This window comes from Rosa chinensis, chromosome 5 (assembly GCF_002994745.2).
Source record: "Rosa chinensis cultivar Old Blush chromosome 5, RchiOBHm-V2, whole genome shotgun sequence".
NCBI classification, from domain to species: Eukaryota; Viridiplantae; Streptophyta; class Magnoliopsida; order Rosales; family Rosaceae; genus Rosa; species Rosa chinensis.
Window position 1 is genome coordinate 54,553,149 of NC_037092.1, and position 18,734 is coordinate 54,571,882.

Consider the following 18,734-nt stretch of genomic DNA (forward strand, 5'->3'; position numbering starts at 1 on the left):
GCAGGATGGAGTCTGACGGCACGAATGATTCTGGGCCTTACTGTTTTTCTGGTTATCTAGAGCTATAAATTGTGTTGGAAAAAGTTCCTAAAGGAAGATGCAGTTGAGCAATTCTTCAATGCATGCAAGAAACGTATGCAAAGAAAAACCAAGTAGTTATATTACTTGATCCTGAAAGACAGGACATATGGGGAGAGGGAGAAGTTCCTGCTGCTGATTTCTTGTGGTATTCTGCTGCCAGACCCTGTAATAGGAATTGTTTTGATTGTGCTTAAATTGCTCGAGTTATGAATGCAGCAGGCAGGAAAAGAGATGCTCTTCCACAGGTTAGCTATGTTTCTTTATAGTCTTTTTTGTCTTTCTTTGGTAAGTCATGGTTTCTAGTTTCTACTAATGTTGGTTCATTATTAAACTCTTATTGGGGAACTTAGGTTAGAATCATCTTGATACTTTTCCAAGTCGTCTTGTGCTAAAGTTGATTTCTCCTTTACATTTTCATGATCAACTATGCCATGGCAATAAAAGTTCATTTCTTACTCAAACTCAGGTTCCTATACATGGTTCATTACATTGTATTTAGTAATTACGTATGGTATTTGCTCAACTCTTCAGAGAATAGAAAGTAGCTACTAGTGGTATACTGCTGGTTTATGTGAAACTTTCATTACATCTGTAAATCTTTTTCCATTTGTGATATTGGTGATTTACAAAACCACATCTTCTATATGAAGCCTCGTTGCATCACAATAACTAAGATGTAGTTTGTTGAAATTTGAGATGCTTGTTTGTCTTTGTTTGATTTTTTGTTTGTTCAAAGACCTTGAAAGTATTCTAGTGTGCCATGAACTTTTATGCATGAATGTAGTAAGAGTTATTTGGTTGTGATTTGTTCTAAAGTCTTAAAGAGTACACTGTAATGGTTCTGCTTGAGATTTCTTGCTAATTAAGTTCATCTGTCATTTTGAAATGTCTAGGATGGCTGAGGAGGCTGAAAAGCTTAAAGATGAAGTAGAGGCACTGCAACAAGAAAAGTCAAGGTGAGAAGCTATTATACATTGTATATGAACTTTGTTCCTGCAACATCACAACATCACCAATTTTTTTTTTCTTTTTTTCTTTTTTTGGTTCTTTTGCCCATGTGTGTAGGTTGCTTCTGTAGAAAATGATCTAGGTGGTGGAACAAGTTGAAACATCATGACATGTACCCTCCTCCTTAAGCAAGGTTTTTCTTCCATGCTCAAACCTGAGGTTGTGAGTATAACATTACAAAGTAAGGATGTCTAGCCAGCATGTTTTATTTGAAAACCAGTTTAATTATACTCTGATTTTGTAATATGAAGTTATTTAATTGATAAAATTTACTACATGAATGCTTTTGTTTACTCTGCTTGAATGACAAGGTTTAATTGAAAGTATTGCCTATTAGAAAAGTAAATGAAGACATCTTTTACGACACAGATAAGGGTCTTTTATGACACGTAAAATAGCCTTTTGCGACACGCAATTAAAGTTGTAAGATATCTTTCACGGCATGTAAAAGAGTATTTTACGAGGCGCAAAAAATGTTTTTTACGGCGCACATTTTGTGTGCCACAAGAGAAATTTGTCTTTTACGACACGCTTCTTTGTACCATAAAGTTCTCTTTTACGACACACATTGTGTGCAGTAAAAGACCAGTTTTGTTGTAGTGCAAGTAAGAGGAACAAGAAGATGAAGATAGTTGAGTTACCTTTGATAGGAAGACGGAATGACAATGGAATGAAGTTCTCTGCGTGTCTGCCCTGTGATGAGAGATTGAGGAAACCAGATTTGGATATGGTTTTTATTGTTTTTTTGTTTTTTTTCTCTCATACTCTGCGTCTTACTACCTTTATCCGACATATGTCAGAGAATGAACTTGAGGTTGGGTCGGAGAACACCCAGCGGGCACTAAAACTACTTACGGGAACAACAAGACGTGAGGCCAATCGAAATCATAGAATCAAAGACTGAATCCAATTGAAACCCTGAAATGGAAGACTAAATCCAATCGATTGAAGCCAATGCAAAGGATTCTCGGGGTTGAAGGAGAGACTAGGTTTGGGTAAGTATTATCAAGTTTGAAAGATTGAGATTGCGATTCAGTTAAGCTTTGGTTGGTGAGAGAGAGGATAGAGTTCTACATAGTTTTTTCGAGGGGTTGAGTTTTAGACTATGATATTAGGGGTTCTGTGTTTATGTCCAAAGAGACTTGAAACAATTAAAGTCAAACTCACCATATTCAGACAACACAATTGTGTCGTCTGAATATCACCCCATTAACTAGTCAGCTACAGAGTTTGGGCACTTGAGAGGGAAAGACCTAAATTTCTTAGGGGGAATTCTAAAATTTTTGTTGGGGTTCAATGTAGAAAATCTCCGTCTTTTACAACAACATATAACTGTTGTCTGAATCTGACCATATTTTCAAAGAGTTCAAAGTATGGTTTTTCTGTGTATTCAGACAACACATATAATTTATCTGTCGTCTCAAAAACTCAGACAATAGAAAATCAACATTATGTCGTCTGATAGCTTTTTTGGCACAGTGCTAGGTAGAATGATGAATTTGTCAATCACAATTTTTGTTTTGATCAAGAATTTACAATAACTTAGATAAATGATCCTTCCTATTTTGATTTTTTAAACTCCGTATTACAAGACATTAGATCATCTGTCTTGGTTTTTTTTGTACTTATTTTGTCACTCATGGCATTTTTTGACACCTGAACTTTAACTTAACAGAAGATTAACTCTACTAAGTGTTGCACTATTGAAACTCATTTTAAAAATAATTGTTAATCAAAGAAAATAAAACCAGTACGCTATGTGAATACTATCTATCTTCCTCCTCCTCTCCCCACACTTGCACACCAACACAATGAATGCATCTTTTGTTAGAATTAAATGGACCTATCATCGTCTATAATACAATACACGAATTGGATTAGAACTTGTTTCATTAATAGGAGTTGTATGTTAAGGAAAATACCTAGAGACCTATTGAGTTAATTATATTAGCTCATTGGTTAGGAATTCATTAGTTCAATTACAATTGTAATAAGAACTAGTGATGTATTAGGTTTCTTATTGTGGTGATTTGTTTTCTAAGAAACATCTTTATGGGAGGACTCTTAGGATCATTAGCCAATATAAATAAGGTGTGTTGGTCCCTGCTCTCTCTGTAACAAAGCCTTAAGTCATGTCCCATAGAAATTTGCTTGAATCCAAAGCTGAGGAGAAGATCATCTAGTTTCTGTCAAAGTTGTTTACTGTAGCTGCTTCAATGGCACCCAACTCAGAAGAAGGTATGCCTCAAAGCTGTCATGTTTTGGTTCATCTGCTATTGATTGATGTTCATTGTGTTTATGTTCTTGTGAATTGATTTTGGGATTGCTTGCTCATTCAATTTAACATTTGGTATCAGAGCTTTAGGTATATTCACAAGCATAAATCATTTTTGATCAATCAATTTTGGAAGAATCAAATTTTTATTTTCAGCAAAACTACAAGGTTTCAAACCTAAACCTTGCTAAAGAAAACAGGCCACGAATGGGCCAATTTTTAGAAAACTCTTCGGCCCAAACCCGCAGAGGCGCTGACCGGATCCTACCCATTCAGAATCCTCCTATAGAAAGACCGTTATACCACAACGGTCAAATTTTAGGGTTAGGGTTCTATCTGAGATCGAAAGTGCAGAGGATGTTTACGTCCTCCTTGGAATTCAAGACTCCAAACGCTGCAAATTAAGAAGCCGAATTGATCGATTGCTGTTTTTGGTTAAAGTTCATGCTTCCCCAATAAATTTTGCAGCAAATTAAGAATGAACAAGGATAGGATTTCTGGAAATCTTGTTTTAAATTCAAGAATACTTTTGATCATCGTAATGTACAAGACCAATATAGGCCTTCCCGGCGTGCACCTAGGCTAGAGCAGATGGTGACCGGATGAAACTTATTTTTCTAGAAATTGTTTTTTGTGTTCTGATGATTTTTGGAATATGTATATGTGAATATCTTGATGCATTGATATGTTTGGTTTTATACACTGTGAAATTTCTGTATTTTGATAATCTATGATAATTTTGATATGCCATGTGATTAAGTAAATCTCGCTGTACATGCTTGCTATATTAAAATTGTGGATTATTTTAAAATTTTGATTAACAATAAGTTGTTCTTAAGAAAGAAATTTTGAGAGAAACTTCACCATGGTCTGAGTTTTAGAAAATTAAGCAAGCATGTTGCACAAAGCAATTGTCTATTTTGTTTAAAATTCATCAAGTTAATGAAAGGACCAGAACTTGTGTTTTATTTTAAACTGTGCAGTTACTGTCTTCCAAAGAAGTGTAAAATTGTATGGTTTAAAATGTGAAACAGCATTATGCATAATTTTGAGTTCAGTTTTCGATTCTAAGGACCCTTCTTCTGTCATAAAGATGTTGATTGTCTTTAGAATAATATGAATTCACTGCTTGTGGCATAATGATTAAGAAATCTTCAGAATATCATGTCTTCTGCTATAAAAGTGATGCTTGATATTGACTATAGACCTAGGGGCTAGAATTACATTATTTTCTTTTGATATTGTTTTGTTTACTCCTTGTGTGATTATATGAACTGATTTGGAATTTGCACATGCATATAGGACATTGTTTAGAACAAAACTTGTTTTGAGAACTGTTAAAACTAAAACTTACACTTTTCTTTTGTTTTGCTCTCTAGGAATCACCTATATGAATCTGAATAACATCCAGATGCTCACTGGATCAAACTTTTAGGCCTAGAAGAGTGGTGTAGAGTTCTACCTGATGATGCATGGAAACATGTATGTTTTACTGATCTAGAGCCCTATGGAGTAGATGCAAATAGCTCACCTGATGAAAAGAAACATTATCGAGACTGGCATAGATCCAATTACAGAGCTAAGAATGTGATGAGGACTACCATGTCCGACACTGTGAAGGGTAGTATAGAAGAACCAGTTTTAGCAGTTGACTATATAGATGCCATAGCTGAGAAATCTAGGGAAAGCAATAAGGCCGAGGCAGCAAGGCTCTCTAAGGAGATGAATGAGCTAAAATACACAAGTAATGGAGGAGTTAGGTAGCATATTTTGAAGCTCACTAAGTTTAATGGTAGACTAAGGGAGTTAGACATGGGAGTTAAGGATGATCAGCTTGTACACAATGTCTTAGATTCCCTGCCACCAAGTTTGAATACCTTGAGAACTAGCTACAATGCACAGAAGGAGAACTGGACCTTGAATGAGCTTATTGCCAATCTGTGTGGATGAGGAGAGTAGGATGAAGTAGGAGAAACAGCCCTCAACCTCTGTCAACCTAGTTGAAATGCCAAAGAAACATAACAAGCTTAAGCCTAAGAAAACTATTGCTAAGCCATCAAGAAATACTGCAGCAGCTAAAGTCAACAAGCCATTTAAGTTCAAGTGCTACTTTTGCAAAAAGGTAGGACACATGATGTTACGTCCCGAACCTAGAATTAACGATTTACTCATTATTTGGACGGTAATTATCGAGTACTTTCAATTTTTTTTACTTTTTATTGATATTTAGTGGCCCTAAAAGTTGACTTTTTGTTTGGGTCAAAATTTGAGGAAATGTTCTTCATGAAAGTCGTAGAGGACTTTAAACCGAGCGCGTGCATATGTGGTGCGTAAAAATTGGACTTAGTATGTGAGAGTTATGGCCAAAAATGTAGAAGTTACTGTTCATGGTAATTTATATATATATGGAAGTTACTGTTGGTAGATTTCCATTTTCGGAAATTCTACCCAGCCCCCCCGGTAACTCTCTCTTCTCTTCCCCGACCCTTCCTCCCTTTCGGCCCCATCTTTCCCCTTCGATTTCTTCCTCCTCCGGCTGACCAAGGACGCAATATGGCCATTCCCAGGCTCGCCTCCTTCCCCTTGTTACATCTGTGGAGGTATTTTTCGAAGATTTGGCCGGAGAAGCTCGATTCGGAACGGGGAAAGTCACTGTAGCAGTTCGCCATTATTGCCTATTTCCGGCGATTCCGGCCACCTCCGGTCACCATATCGGCGTCGAAGGCTTGGTTTTCGACGGAGATCATTTTGCCCTTAGCCTCGAATCAAGATTTGACGTGTAGAGGCAGAATTGAAAACCTAGGGTTCTTGAATTTCTAGGTTATTTTCGCCGGCCGAATTCGACCATTTCCAGGTAAAATTGGGATGTGTTGTAGTTGAGAAAATTAATCAGTGGGTCGAGTTGTAGCTATACATGGAATTTGGTAGCCGGTGGTGGAGGTTGGTACCGGCGCGTGGGTGCCACGCGCCGCCACTGTTGGTGGCGCGTGAGACTGTGTTTGGCCGGAATTTGACTTATGTTGTTGATATAATTAGCCAATTATACATCTAGTTTCATAATTGCAGCTTTCTGATAGAATTGGAGATGGAATGAATGTGGATTTTGATGTTGTTCAATGGTGGAATTGTTAATTAAATTGCGAGGAATCCATCCACCGGATTTCCTTGATTCAGCCTTAAAGCCTATACCTTAAGGGATTGATATTAGTGAAGAAGATTGGATGTTTTGGGCATATAAAGAGAATGTTAGGGTTTGGTTTTGCTTTTCGCAATTTAGCTTTCTATCCAGTAATTATGGGTTTACGAACGTTATATTGTACAGGACGTGAGGAGGATTCCCTCGAGGAGGGTTCGGATCGACGACAGGCTTAGCCGTACACTGTGAGTGGACTTTTGTTTTCGAATAAGTGATGCATGCATTTATTTATTAAAGCATGTTCTATTTAATTAATATATTATTTTCCGAGCATAGGAATTTGATTACGATTTATCTCGTGGATTTGTTTCCAATAATGATTTTGTGAAGTATTTATGATTTATACCGGTGGTGAGCTTTGGTTATTAAGTTGTTATGCTCGGATTCGAATTTATAATTGATGTGATTTTTTGACGAATGGTTTTCGATGTGATTTCCGGATTTATACCATTTATATTATATTTATAATCGTCGAATTGAGACTTTTTTTGTAAATTGAATTTTGTTGGAGTAAATCTCCATGTTTATTTATCGATTTTCGATTTTAGCATTGGGAATGCCTCATTGGCAATCTACTTATTTCTGTAGCGTGTGGGACACGCTGTTAGTTTATACGACTTTACGAGAATTTCCGAGTACGGTTGGGAATCGTAGCTGTGTTTCTTTTATTCATGGGACATGGGGAAGCCTTAAGGATTTATTGGATTTTAATAGTTTTTACCCACCATACCTGGGTCGCTATATTTTATTGCTAGCTAGCCTATTAGTACTCTTCCCTGCTTACTATGTGTTTGTGGGTGAGTAAGAGCAGAGCATGGGATGCTCCAGAGTGTGGGACACTCTGACCCGAGCCTAAGAGGCTCCCTTCTTTCGTATGGTGAAATCTCTTCCCCATATTTTTATCGTTACTTGATTAGCGGGGCTAGTCCGTTTTCTTTTAACCAGCGAGGCTGGTATGTTTTTCACGAGTTTTGAATTTAAAGAAATAGGTTTTATAACGTTGCATGCATCGAGATTTTTATAATGTAAATTTGTGGGAAAGTATGAACTTTTCTTCCTTTATACTTATTTATTTTGTCCACTCACGCTAACGTTTTTATGTACTTTTCCCCTGGGCCCTTTGGTTTGAATTGCCCAGATCACAGTGTTGCTGACCGGCTTAGGAGTGGAGGCTAGCACCACCTTTGCCATCTATCCTCAGTAGGTTATTTGTTAACCTACTTTATGTATTATATTTCGAGTGTGTTCTTTAGATTGCTCTGATGACTTAAAAAGGGTGGATTTATACATTTGTATAATTATGAGTGTTTGGGAGTTGTATATTATTGGAGAAAGTAGAAAGATTTGATTTGCTGGGTTGTAATTTATATAAATGGTTATGTTTGTGTAGTACGATGTTTTTACTTGGAAATTTGCGGATTGTTGCTTGGAAGCAGGGTGGCTTCAAGCATAGAAATTACTATACTTAGAAGTGTTTTCAGCAGGTTTAGGGTTGTCCACTTTTAGGGGAAGTTCTGTCGAATTTTTCCGAAAAGTGGGCCCCGCAGGTCCATCTTGGAGTTAGGAGGGTAATTCCGGGGTGGGTCCTGACACATGAAGAAGGACTGTACAGGTTTTAAGGCATGGCTTGTGAAAAAGGGTGAGATTAATTTATTTAATCGTTTAAAAACTTTTTCATTAGAAGTTAATTTTGTTAACATTGAACCTCATTCATACTGATTAGATTCTAGTAGTCCCTTACACATTACAAATTCATTGCAGGGATTCATAAGGAAGAGGAAGCTAAGAAGTGACGAAGCCAACATCTACGTTGGCAATGAATAAGGGTTGCAGTCAAGGCAGTAGGATCTCTAAAGGTAGATTTGGGATTAGAAAATTTTTTGGTTTTAGATAGTATTTATTAAATAGTCCCTTAATTAAGAGGAATTTTCTTTCAGTTAGTCTTTTGGTTAGGAATGGATGTAATTTTTACATTGATTCAAGTGGAATAAATTTTTTTAAGGATTCTCTTGATTTCTTGCTTAAAGATTATTCTACGTTTGGTTCTGGTATTATTGTAAATGATTATTTCAGACTAAATTGTTCATTAAGTCAACAAGAAACTTTACTTTTTGAAAACAGCAATAACACATTAAGCTCAAACACCATTATTGGTGTAAAAAGGATCATGCACAATGAAAAATCTACATACTTGTGGCATAGGAGACTAGGCCACATTTCGAAAGATAGACTGAAGATACTTGTGAAAAATAAGACACTGCCAGAATTAAACTTTGATGATCTTAAAAATTGTATTGAGTTTTATAAAGGAAAAATGACAAGCGTAAGGAAGAAAGATGCCAATAGAAGTAAGAAACTATTGGAGTTGATTCACACAGACATATGTGGACCATTCAAACATAAGACAATATGTGGAAATAATTATTTTATTACCTTTATAGACGATTTTTCCTAGTATAGCTACATCTATTTACTATCAGAAAAATCACAATCACTTGAGGCTTTTAAAATTTTCAAAACTGAGGTTGAAACATCAAATGGACTTGAAAGTTAAGGTTGTGAGGTCTGATTGAGAGGGGGGGGAGGAGTTTTATGGCAAGTTACTGAGCAAGAACAACAAAATGGTCCTTTTGCATTATATCTTCAAGATGTAGGCATAAAGGCTTAGTATACAATACCATATAATCCCTAATAGAATAGGTAGCTGAAAGAAAAAATAGAACTCTATTAAACATGGTAAGAAGTATGATGTGCACCTCTAGATTGCCAAAAATGTTTTGGGGAGAAGCCTTAAGAACTGCAAATTATCTTTGCAATAGATCCCCAAGCAAAGCTGTAGATAAAATACCTTTTGAATTATGGTGTGGGAGGTAACCAAATCTGCACCATTGTCATGTTTGGGGCTGTAAAGCAAAAGCAAGGATTTATAGTCCAAATTTAGGAAAGCTTGATCCAAAATCTGTGACTTGTCATTTTATTGGCTATTGTGAAAAGTCTAAGGGCTATAAACTTTACTCACCTCACCATTCACCTAGAGTTTTTGAAGCTCATTAAGTTAAATTTTTAGGTGAAAGTGTCGGCAATACAACCCTTAAGGACCTATCTTCAGATTTTGTAGAAATTGCAGAAAATGGGGATAGCATAGCTGTAATGCCAAACATTCAAAATAATTTATTAAGTTCAGGATTAGTTAAAAGCCAAAATCTAGTTGAAGATCAAAATGCAGTAGATAATATTTTAGAGGTTGATGACCATGATTCTGAAATGGCAGAACTAGACTTAGGGCAGGAGCAAGTACATGAAACTCCAACTGAACCATAACCTGAACCTTAGCTAGAACCCCAACCTCAACCCGAGCCACAACAAAATCAAGTTGTGGAACCTAAAAGATCATAGAGAGTGAGGAAACCAAGGTTTGGAGGGGAGGATGATATTTATGAAGTATACTTGAATGAAGTTGAGTCTGCATAGTCAGATGACAATGATCCCACTAGTTTTAAACAAACAATTGAAAGTAAAGATTCTGATGCTTGGACTCAATCTATGATTGCACAGCTTGACTCTATGCACAAAAATGGTGTATAGGAGCCTGAGAAGCAAAAAAAAAATCATAAACCTATTGGCTGCAAGTGGGTTTTTAGAACCAAAAGAGATGCAGGAGAAAACATAGAGAGACATAAAGCTAGACTAGTTGTTAAGGGTTTCACACAAAAGGAAATAGATTTTACAGAAACCTTCTCACCTGTTTCAACTAAGGATTCATTCAAAATCATAATGGCTCTAGTAACTCATTATGATATGGAATTACATCACATGGATGTAAAAATAGCCTTCTTAAATGGAGAGCAGGAGGAGGAAATCTTCATGGCACAGCTTGAAGGTTTCATTGAACCAGGAAAAGAAAATATGGTCTGTAAGCTTAAGAAATCTATTTATGGACTCAAACAGGCTAGTAGGCAATGGTATAAGAAATTTGACTCAGTGGTTTCATCTGTTGGATTTTCTGAAAATCTTGTTGATGAGTGTGTTTATCTTAAAGTAGTTGGAAACAATTTTATCTTTCCCATCCTATATGTAGATGACATTCTTCTTGCTAGCAATAATGTAAAATTGCTAAAAGACACTAAAGCTTTCTTATCAAGTAATTTTGACATGGAAGACCTAGGAGAAGCATCATATGTAATAAGAATTGAGATTAAGAGAGATAGGAAGCAGGGACTATTGGGATTATCTCAACAAAATTATATTTCAAAAATTCTGAAAAGATTTAGAATGGAAACTTGTGCTAATGGTGAAGTTCCAATGTCTAAGGGAGATAAACTAACCAAGAATCAGTGTTCTAAAACTGATATTGAGAAAAATGAAATGGAGTCAGTACCATATGCTAGGCTAGTAGGGAGTTTGATGTATGGAGACTTGTCTTTTGCAGTTTGAATGCTATCCAGGTTTCAGTCAAATCCTGGACATGAGTATTGAACAGCTGGTAAGAAGGTTTTAAGGTACCTGCAGAGGACCAAAGACCATATGCTTGTATATAAATGTGTGAGAAAGCTTGAATTAGTTGGCTTTACAGATTCTAATTTTGCTGGGGATTATCCCATATCCATGAAGTCAACATGTGGCTATGTTTATATGCTTGCAGGTGGTACAATAGCCTGGAAAAAAAATGAAACAATCATTGATAGCTACTTCCACCATGCAGGCAGAGGTGATAGCAATATATGAAGGAGTTTGTGAAGGATTATGAATTAAAAACTTCATTTTGGAGACTAAAGTGTTGTGTGATCTTGTTAGTGGAAGGTTGAAAGTATTTTGTGATAATGAAGTTGCTATGTTCTTAAGCAAGAATAGTAAAAGGTCAAATAACTCTAAGCATATAGACTTGAAGTTTTACAGTATCAGAAAGAGAGAAGTTGAAATTTCTGGTATCAAGATTGGTGATGATCAACTTGTTGATCCATTCACAAAAGCATTGTCAGCAGCAGCTTTTAAGGAGCACTCCAAGAACATGGGAATTCTGTCGAGTTTTGATGATGCTTAAGTTCAGTGGGAGCAAAATGTTTTAAGAAAATTGTTTTTAAGTTTAGTTTTATTTAGACTTAGTTCTTGTTTTTTGTTTTCAGTTATATAACAAAAGTCTTTGTACTTCATGTTTTTGCTTTAATAAAATTAAGTATATTTAGTTCAATTCATATTCTAATAGCTTTATTTATTTTCTGTAAATTATAGTTGTTGTTCCTCTATCAGTTCTTTTGTTTGACAAGCAGATTGTTATATATGTATATATTCAGGAAGAAGCAAACATTGATCCACTGTGAATAAAGAAAGTATGTTTGCATTGTGATTTTGATACTCAAAATACTCAGGATGGACTGTTGTCAAATAACAACTGCAGTTTGATATATAATATTTTTTGACTATATTACATTAAGATTGAATTCATGTGAAGTACAGAAACTGTTGTTTTGTGATCTTAAACGAGTATGCTCATTTGAACATGGCTCTTTCTTGATTCTACAATGGTTTTGCATTTTTGACAAAATTGAATGGATTTAAGGTACACTTACATCTCAGTGCACACTTTAGCTATTTTTGAGGATTGTTTTGATTTAGCTTATGTATAGACAATGAAGAACTATATGGACCTATCATCGTCTATAATATAGTATACGAGTTGGATTAGAACCTGTTTCATTAATAGGAGTTGTATGTTAAGTACAATAACTAGAGACCTATTGAGTTAATTATATCAGCTTATTAGTTAGGAATCCATTAGTTCAATTACAATTGTTATCAGAATTAGTGATGCGGTTTCTTATTGTGGTGACTTGTTTTCTAAGAAACACCTTTATGAGAGGATTCTTAGGATCATTAGCCAATATAAATAAGGTGTGTTAGTCCCTGCTCTCTCTGTAACAAAGCCTTAAGTCCTACCCCATTAAAAGGTGCTTGAATCTAGTGTTGAGGAGAAGATTAACTAGTTGCTATCAAAGTCGTTTACTGTAGCTATTGCAATGGTAGCTAACTCAGAAGAAGGTATGCCGCAAAGCTGTCATGTTTTGGTTCATGCGGTATTGATTGATGTTCATTGTGTTTATGTTCTTGTGAATTGATTTTGGGATTGCTTGCTCATTCAGTTTAACATCTTTTGTTAGCAAGCTTCTTCTCACTACATCTTACAATCAAGACAACGACTTGCTGCGATAAAAGAAGAGGTAAGAGGGTTCCATATGGCTCCTTGACGCTGCTATGAATTGGCATGAATTTGAAAGGATAACAGAGGACTGGTCTAAGGGATAAAACTCCATTAAGCAGCATCTTAATTTGGTGTTAAGTCCACAGATTTTTCATTTTTTCTTTGTTAAGATTGTATGATACATGTAAACGCCAGTGGCGTAACTATTAAGTCAGCTGGTTGGGTTGCAGCCCAACCCAAAACTTGCCTACAAATGTGTCACTATACGTGAAATTTACTTATCATGTGGTGTTGCGTTGTTGGCTAAGGACCTTGACTTTAATCCAAGTAACCCAAGTTTGAAACTTGGTAGTCTTTCACCGGATAGACATTATTTGATATTTTTATTCTTTTCAATTTTACTTCCTTTTGACCGTTGGATTCCTTTTTTTTTTTTCCTGTTTTACTTCATAGTTTCTTTAAACTATTTTTTTTTGGCTCTTGACCATTTACCTAATTTGGGCCTAATAAATGCCCACTTACTCCACCAAAAGATTCGTGTGCCTACTTACCCAATTTAAATGTAAAAAGACAAGTTTGCCCTTCAAAATAATTAAAAAAATCATTGCAAACCTCGCCGGAATCCTGTAACCGGCCGCCGGAGGTTTCCAAAGAGGTCACCGGAGACTTTCATTACCCCCCAATAAATTTTTATAAAGTTTATTGGGGGGCAATAAAATGTTTATTGGGTATTACTAGGGCCAATAAAGTTTATTGAGGGGCAATAAAATAGGACGCCGGACTCCGGTCACCGGTCCGAAGGTTGCTAGAAGTTCACAAAGAGATTGTCAAAGACTTTTATTAACCCCCAATAAATTTTTATTGGGGGACAATAAAAAGTTTTATTAGTGGTTACTAAAAAGTTCATTAGGGGACAATAAAGTTTTTTTTTGGGGGGGGGCAATAAAAAGTTTATTAGGGAGCAATAAAAAGTTTTATTAGGGGGTGTACTTACATAGGCATTTGCAAGCATAATTAGCTACAATGAGCCACGCTCATACTATCGCCAGCGGTACCAACTCCCGCCAAAGGAGTGACCTACGGGCACTACTAGAATTATAGCCCCAGACATCGGTCAAAAACCGATGAGAAATAAAAACTCAACCGATGTCTTTGTGGGTGATGAGAAAGATCCGGAAAATGCAGACATCGGTTTTTAGCCGATGTCTAATATTCGGGTAGACATCGGTTCCTTATAATAAACCGATGTAAAGAGGTTTAAATGATAACAAACTTGCATGCTTTACTATTGTTAAACCCACATTTTATTGTATTTAAAGCTTAAAGAAATATAGATTATATAACACAAGTTTGAGTTTTAACATCGTTATTGATTTAAGAACCGATGAGTAATACTGTTACAGATATCGGTTTTCATTTTGGAACTGATGTCTGGAACTCGGTAGTATATCGTTTCTGATAATGAACCGATGTCTGGATAGTTTAGTAACATCGGTTTTCCTTTCGGAACTGATGTCTGGGACTCAGTAGTATATCGTTTCTGACAATGAACCGATGTCTGGATAGTTTAGTAACATCGGTTTTCCTTTCGAAACTGATGTCTGGGACTCAGTAGTATATCGTTTCTGACAATGAACCGATGTCTGGATGTTTTAGTAACATCGTTTTTCATTTCGGAACTGATGTCTGGCACTCGGTAGTATATCGTTTCTGATAATGAACCGATGTCTGGATATTTTAGTAACATCGGTTTTCATTTCAGAACTGATGTCTGGCACTCAGTAGTATATCATTTTTAACAATGAACCGATGTCTGGATATATTAGTAACATCGATTTTCATTTTGGAACTGATGTATCTGTATTACTGGACATCAGTTTTTATGGCTAAAACTGATTTCAACTTTATATCTAAACATCACATTCTATAAAAAGGATGATGTCCACAAAATAGAACTGTGATTATAAATTGCAAATTGGGGTATTATATCTGATATTCATCATCCTTAACAGTTTACAAAATGGGCAAAATAAAACCCCAATTCATGCACCTATATACTACAAGGCTAGCCTAGCAATTAGTATTCTTGTTTGTTCATAATTGCTACAAAAAAATTAATTAAAAGCTAGCCTAACTCAAAATCAAGAAACTGGTCAGAACCTACAGCAGAGTTTGTAAGTAGTCGGCTACTTCAATGCGGACCTCGTCAAGTTGTTGTTGGGTAAACCCTTTCCGATCCTTTACCGCTCACTACATATAACAACAAACTGGGATGTAAAATCTCAATTTCTTAAAAGCACACCAGAAAATGGATGCTCTATGTAGAATCTAGCATAATATAATCAATTCAGAACTAAAACTAGTATGCAGACATCGAATTCATCTGTTCAATTCCTGGCATTGGTCTTCTTAGCACACAAAAGGAAGCAAACTGAAACCTTTTCACAAACCCTAAACACTGGATTACCATATCATCTCAAAAACCCCAAATTCACAACAAGAAAAGAGAACCCAACAAAGCCCCACACATCAATTCTGAAACAGAGAGAAAGAAAGAGCACCTGAACACAAGTGTCGGTCATGTAAACGCCGTCCAAGTTCCCCGAGGAGGAGGAAGAAGAAGAGGAAGGGGCACACCTTAATTGATTTCAGCTTATGATAGAAAGGCAAGGCTATGGAACTGGTATATATGAAATCAAGAATCAATTTTTGCTTTAGTTAATTAGTAGATGCAGATTAAGAAACCAACAAATGAACAATAGAAAATGGGTTGGAAAGAGCAAACAATAGAAACCAGTGTAAGAACAATAGAAAAGTTAAGTTGTTTTTCTTATTGAAAAGAGAAAGTTATTACGATCAACAGCGCAAGTATTAAACTGCACCAATGTGCAGTTTTCTCCATACATGCTTGAAAAAAAAAAATTACTGTAAGCAATTCATTTCTGTAAATTCATTGTTTGATATGCCCTTGAATTGAACACATTCTCACCACAATTTAAGGTACTTTATTTTCAGAGTTTTGGTAGCAAATGATGTGATAGTGTCGATATGTTGCTCTTGCTCCAGCCTACTAAGATGATTAGATGAATATTATACTAATTACCAGGTAGAAATGTCGAAATGAGATCTAAACCCAACTCAGTTCACTTTTCAAATTATTCTTAGATCTGCCTTTATATCTGGTAATCCTAGTTCTTTTCATCGGTTACAGTTTGCTTTTATCGAAATTATTGCAGCTACAAATATTTGCATTTGCATTCTATTCTGTGTGCTTAATTTCATGAGTTGATAGAGAAACAAATACTAAAAGAAAAGGAAGAAGTGAAGAACAACAAAATGAGTTTTATCAGATAATATTTCAACAAACAAGATACAAAGAAATATACATGAACTTTAAACCGGCATTGTCTATTAGAAAACAATGACATAGAAGTGCACTTTAGCTAATATTGAGAATTTGAGCCAACTGCAAGTAAGCCCATATATCAGACAAACAAGAACAAGAAATCTATAGCTTGAAAAACAAAATATCTATACAAGTGAAGACAGAACACGAGAGAGAGAGAGAGAGAGAGAGAGAGAGAGAGCAACCTGATGTAACAAATTATCTTCAACAATTGCTAGAGCACCAAAGCTATTCCCAACATCAATAAAAGTCAGCAGTCCACCTGTTGTATGGCTTTGATTCTTAAAGCAGAAAAATATTGAAGACTTACAAATCTGAGTACACAAATTGACATAAACTATCATACATTGATATCCAGCAATTCAAAGGAAAAGGATCAGATTGAGAATAATTTAATAAAAAACGGAATCACCCAAATTTCAAACTACTGAGCAGAATACAAACGCCCAATAAATACCAGAAAGGAGCAAAATTTAAGAACTCACATTTTTGATACTTTTCGGACATAGAAAACTCAAGTCCAGAAACAGCAGAAAACATTGCACCAATTTAAAGCAAAATCCCAGTTAGTCCTAAATAGAAACTTTTTCCAACTTTACCATCCATAACCCAAAAATTACCAGAAATAGCTGGTCTGAGAACACCATCACCAATCACCATACAAGTGGCAATCAAAGCAAGTACAAGCAAACACCTCTGCAACACCTATGCTTCTCCAAAAAACAGACAATAAAGCTTACACCTTTACTTACAAAACCGAAATGGGTACTCCCCAAACACAATCTTCCAATTACAAAAACACCTCCAATTTATCAAGTTATCAATCAGAGCTGGTCAAACCAAAGCTACTGGTCTTGCCATTCAGGGGGTTGAAATGTCATTTTTGACCCTGTATCCCTCTCTCCCGCATTGCTGCGGGGCTCATCGACTAGTACAAATTAAAGAGAGGTGGTTGGGAAGCATGCTAAAAAGTAAAAACAAACATAATATAGACCAATATGCAATATATTGGAGAACTGCAGTGTATTTTTGAATATTTATTAGTCATTACTCAAAAGTACCCACTCAAAATATGATGGTATCCGAATCTTCTATCACATGACCCAACTTTCCTTGGTCCAATACCCACTGGTGGCCTGGTCACAGCAGCTAATTTTCAAATTCCATGTATACTGTAATTGCTATTATTTGAATATAATGAATAATGATAAATAAACTATATGATGTGGCAGTTGAAGTGGCCTTAAACATTCGACAATGCTAAACTTACTAAATGATGTTAGACAAATGTTTAAATGCCACATCAGCTGCCTTGTCCGGTTTTAATTGTGGCACACTAAAATGTGGTATATTCAGCATTTGTACTTTGAAAATACTGTGCTCTCTCTCTCTCTCTCTCTCTCTCTCTCTCTCTCTCTCTCTCTCTCTCTCTCTCTCTCTCTCTCTCTCTCTCTCTCTCTCTCTCTCTCTCTCTCTCTCTCTCTCTCTCTCTCTCTCTCTCTCTCTCTCTCTGTGCTGTATTATGGGCGCACCAATATGGTAGGTAAATACAAATGAGTAACATAATGAGTTTCTTACCTTCCCTAAGATTAGGGGGATCAATAATGTGAGAAAAAGACTTTTGAATAGCTGCTTAGTTGGAACAGATAAACCAGCTCCATCAGCTATGAATTTTGATACAGAAAATGGGACCTGAAAGAGAAATGCATCATATGACGAAAGCATAATCTTACAGAATCACAAGAAAACTAAAACTGAGGCTACAAGACATACGGAGGCAAATGAATTTTTATTACAATAAGATTTAGATTCGAAAGAAACATATAAATGCAAGTATAATATTGTAGTGATTGACAGCAACTTTGAAACTCACAATCAAAATTCCCAACAGATTAGAGATGACAGTCATTGCGAGAGCAAGAGCAGAATTGGCCCCAGCTAGCTGCATTTGAAGTTGCAAACCTTTTGTTAAAACCCCAACACCCTAGTAAAAACTGCGTATAGACTAGGCGAATTACAGAAGTCTTCAAATAAGATTGTAGACAAAGGAAGCATACCCGAGTAAGAGCCACTCCACTTGATAACGTAGTTGGCATGCAGCAAAATATTGCAAGCCCTTCATAAGAGAAATTACCATGTGAATTTTCAAGCAAACTTCAGAATGAATAGATGACTCATTATCAAGATTCTATAAACAAGACAACAGACATAAAAAATCTCGAGCCAAGCCAGAATGTTGACAGAAGTTAGAAAGAGTTGAAGCATTTAATCAAGGAACCCAGAAACCCCAAATCAAGCTGCTGAAATGTCCAATCTTTTTGTTGACTTGAAGACATGACTGAAAGAGGACCGTGAAAAAAAAAATGCTCTACAAGTCTCTTTCCAAAAAAAATATAGATGCTAAACTACCAGACCTCGTATAGCCGATGAATTACAATATAAACTACCTGCAATTTATTAGAGCCTAACTTTGTTCAATAGTCAATAACACATTCTCAAAAAAAAAAAATTTAAATAAATAGTCAATAACAAATTGTGTCACAAGTCAAAATATTGGTTTGAAGTCTTTATT

The 18,734-nt window shown here is 35.8% G+C and overlaps 1 protein-coding gene and 1 long non-coding RNA gene across 2 annotated transcripts; both read right to left on the reverse strand.

Annotated features, from left to right (window-relative positions):
- Positions 1-14,714: 14,714 nt before the first annotated feature.
- LOC112166837 lies at positions 14,715-17,016 on the reverse strand. The gene is made up of 3 exons (XR_002923415.2): positions 16,348-17,016; positions 15,318-15,436; positions 14,715-15,006 (listed from the first exon to the last, which is right to left on the reverse strand). It is a non-coding gene; the product is annotated as an uncharacterized LOC112166837 (long non-coding RNA).
- Positions 17,017-17,179: 163 nt separating this feature from the next.
- LOC112168232 (probable sodium/metabolite cotransporter BASS4, chloroplastic) lies at positions 17,180-18,499 on the reverse strand. Its single transcript, XM_040505368.1, has 4 exons — positions 18,220-18,499; positions 18,036-18,104; positions 17,741-17,854; positions 17,180-17,298 (listed from the first exon to the last, which is right to left on the reverse strand). Exons 1-4 carry the CDS (start codon positions 18,256-18,258, stop codon positions 17,257-17,259), a joined length of 264 nt encoding a protein of 87 aa, XP_040361302.1. The 5' UTR covers positions 18,259-18,499; the 3' UTR covers positions 17,180-17,256.
- Between the last annotated feature and the right edge of the window lie 235 nt (positions 18,500-18,734).

Bases quoted from the DNA above. Each gene is read 5' to 3' on its own strand.
- LOC112168232 (XM_040505368.1), bottom strand. From the start codon at position 18,258: ATGCCAACTACGTTATCAAGTGGAGTGGCTCTTACTCGG. The intron at 18,105-18,219 runs GTATGCTTCCTT...CTTCAAATGCAG, and splicing joins GTGGAGTGGCTCTTACTCGG to CTAGCTGGGGCCAATTCTGC. The intron at 17,299-17,740 runs GTAAGAAACTCA...TGCTGTGACCAG, and splicing joins TCCCCCTAATCTTAGGGAAG to GCCACCAGTGGGTATTGGAC.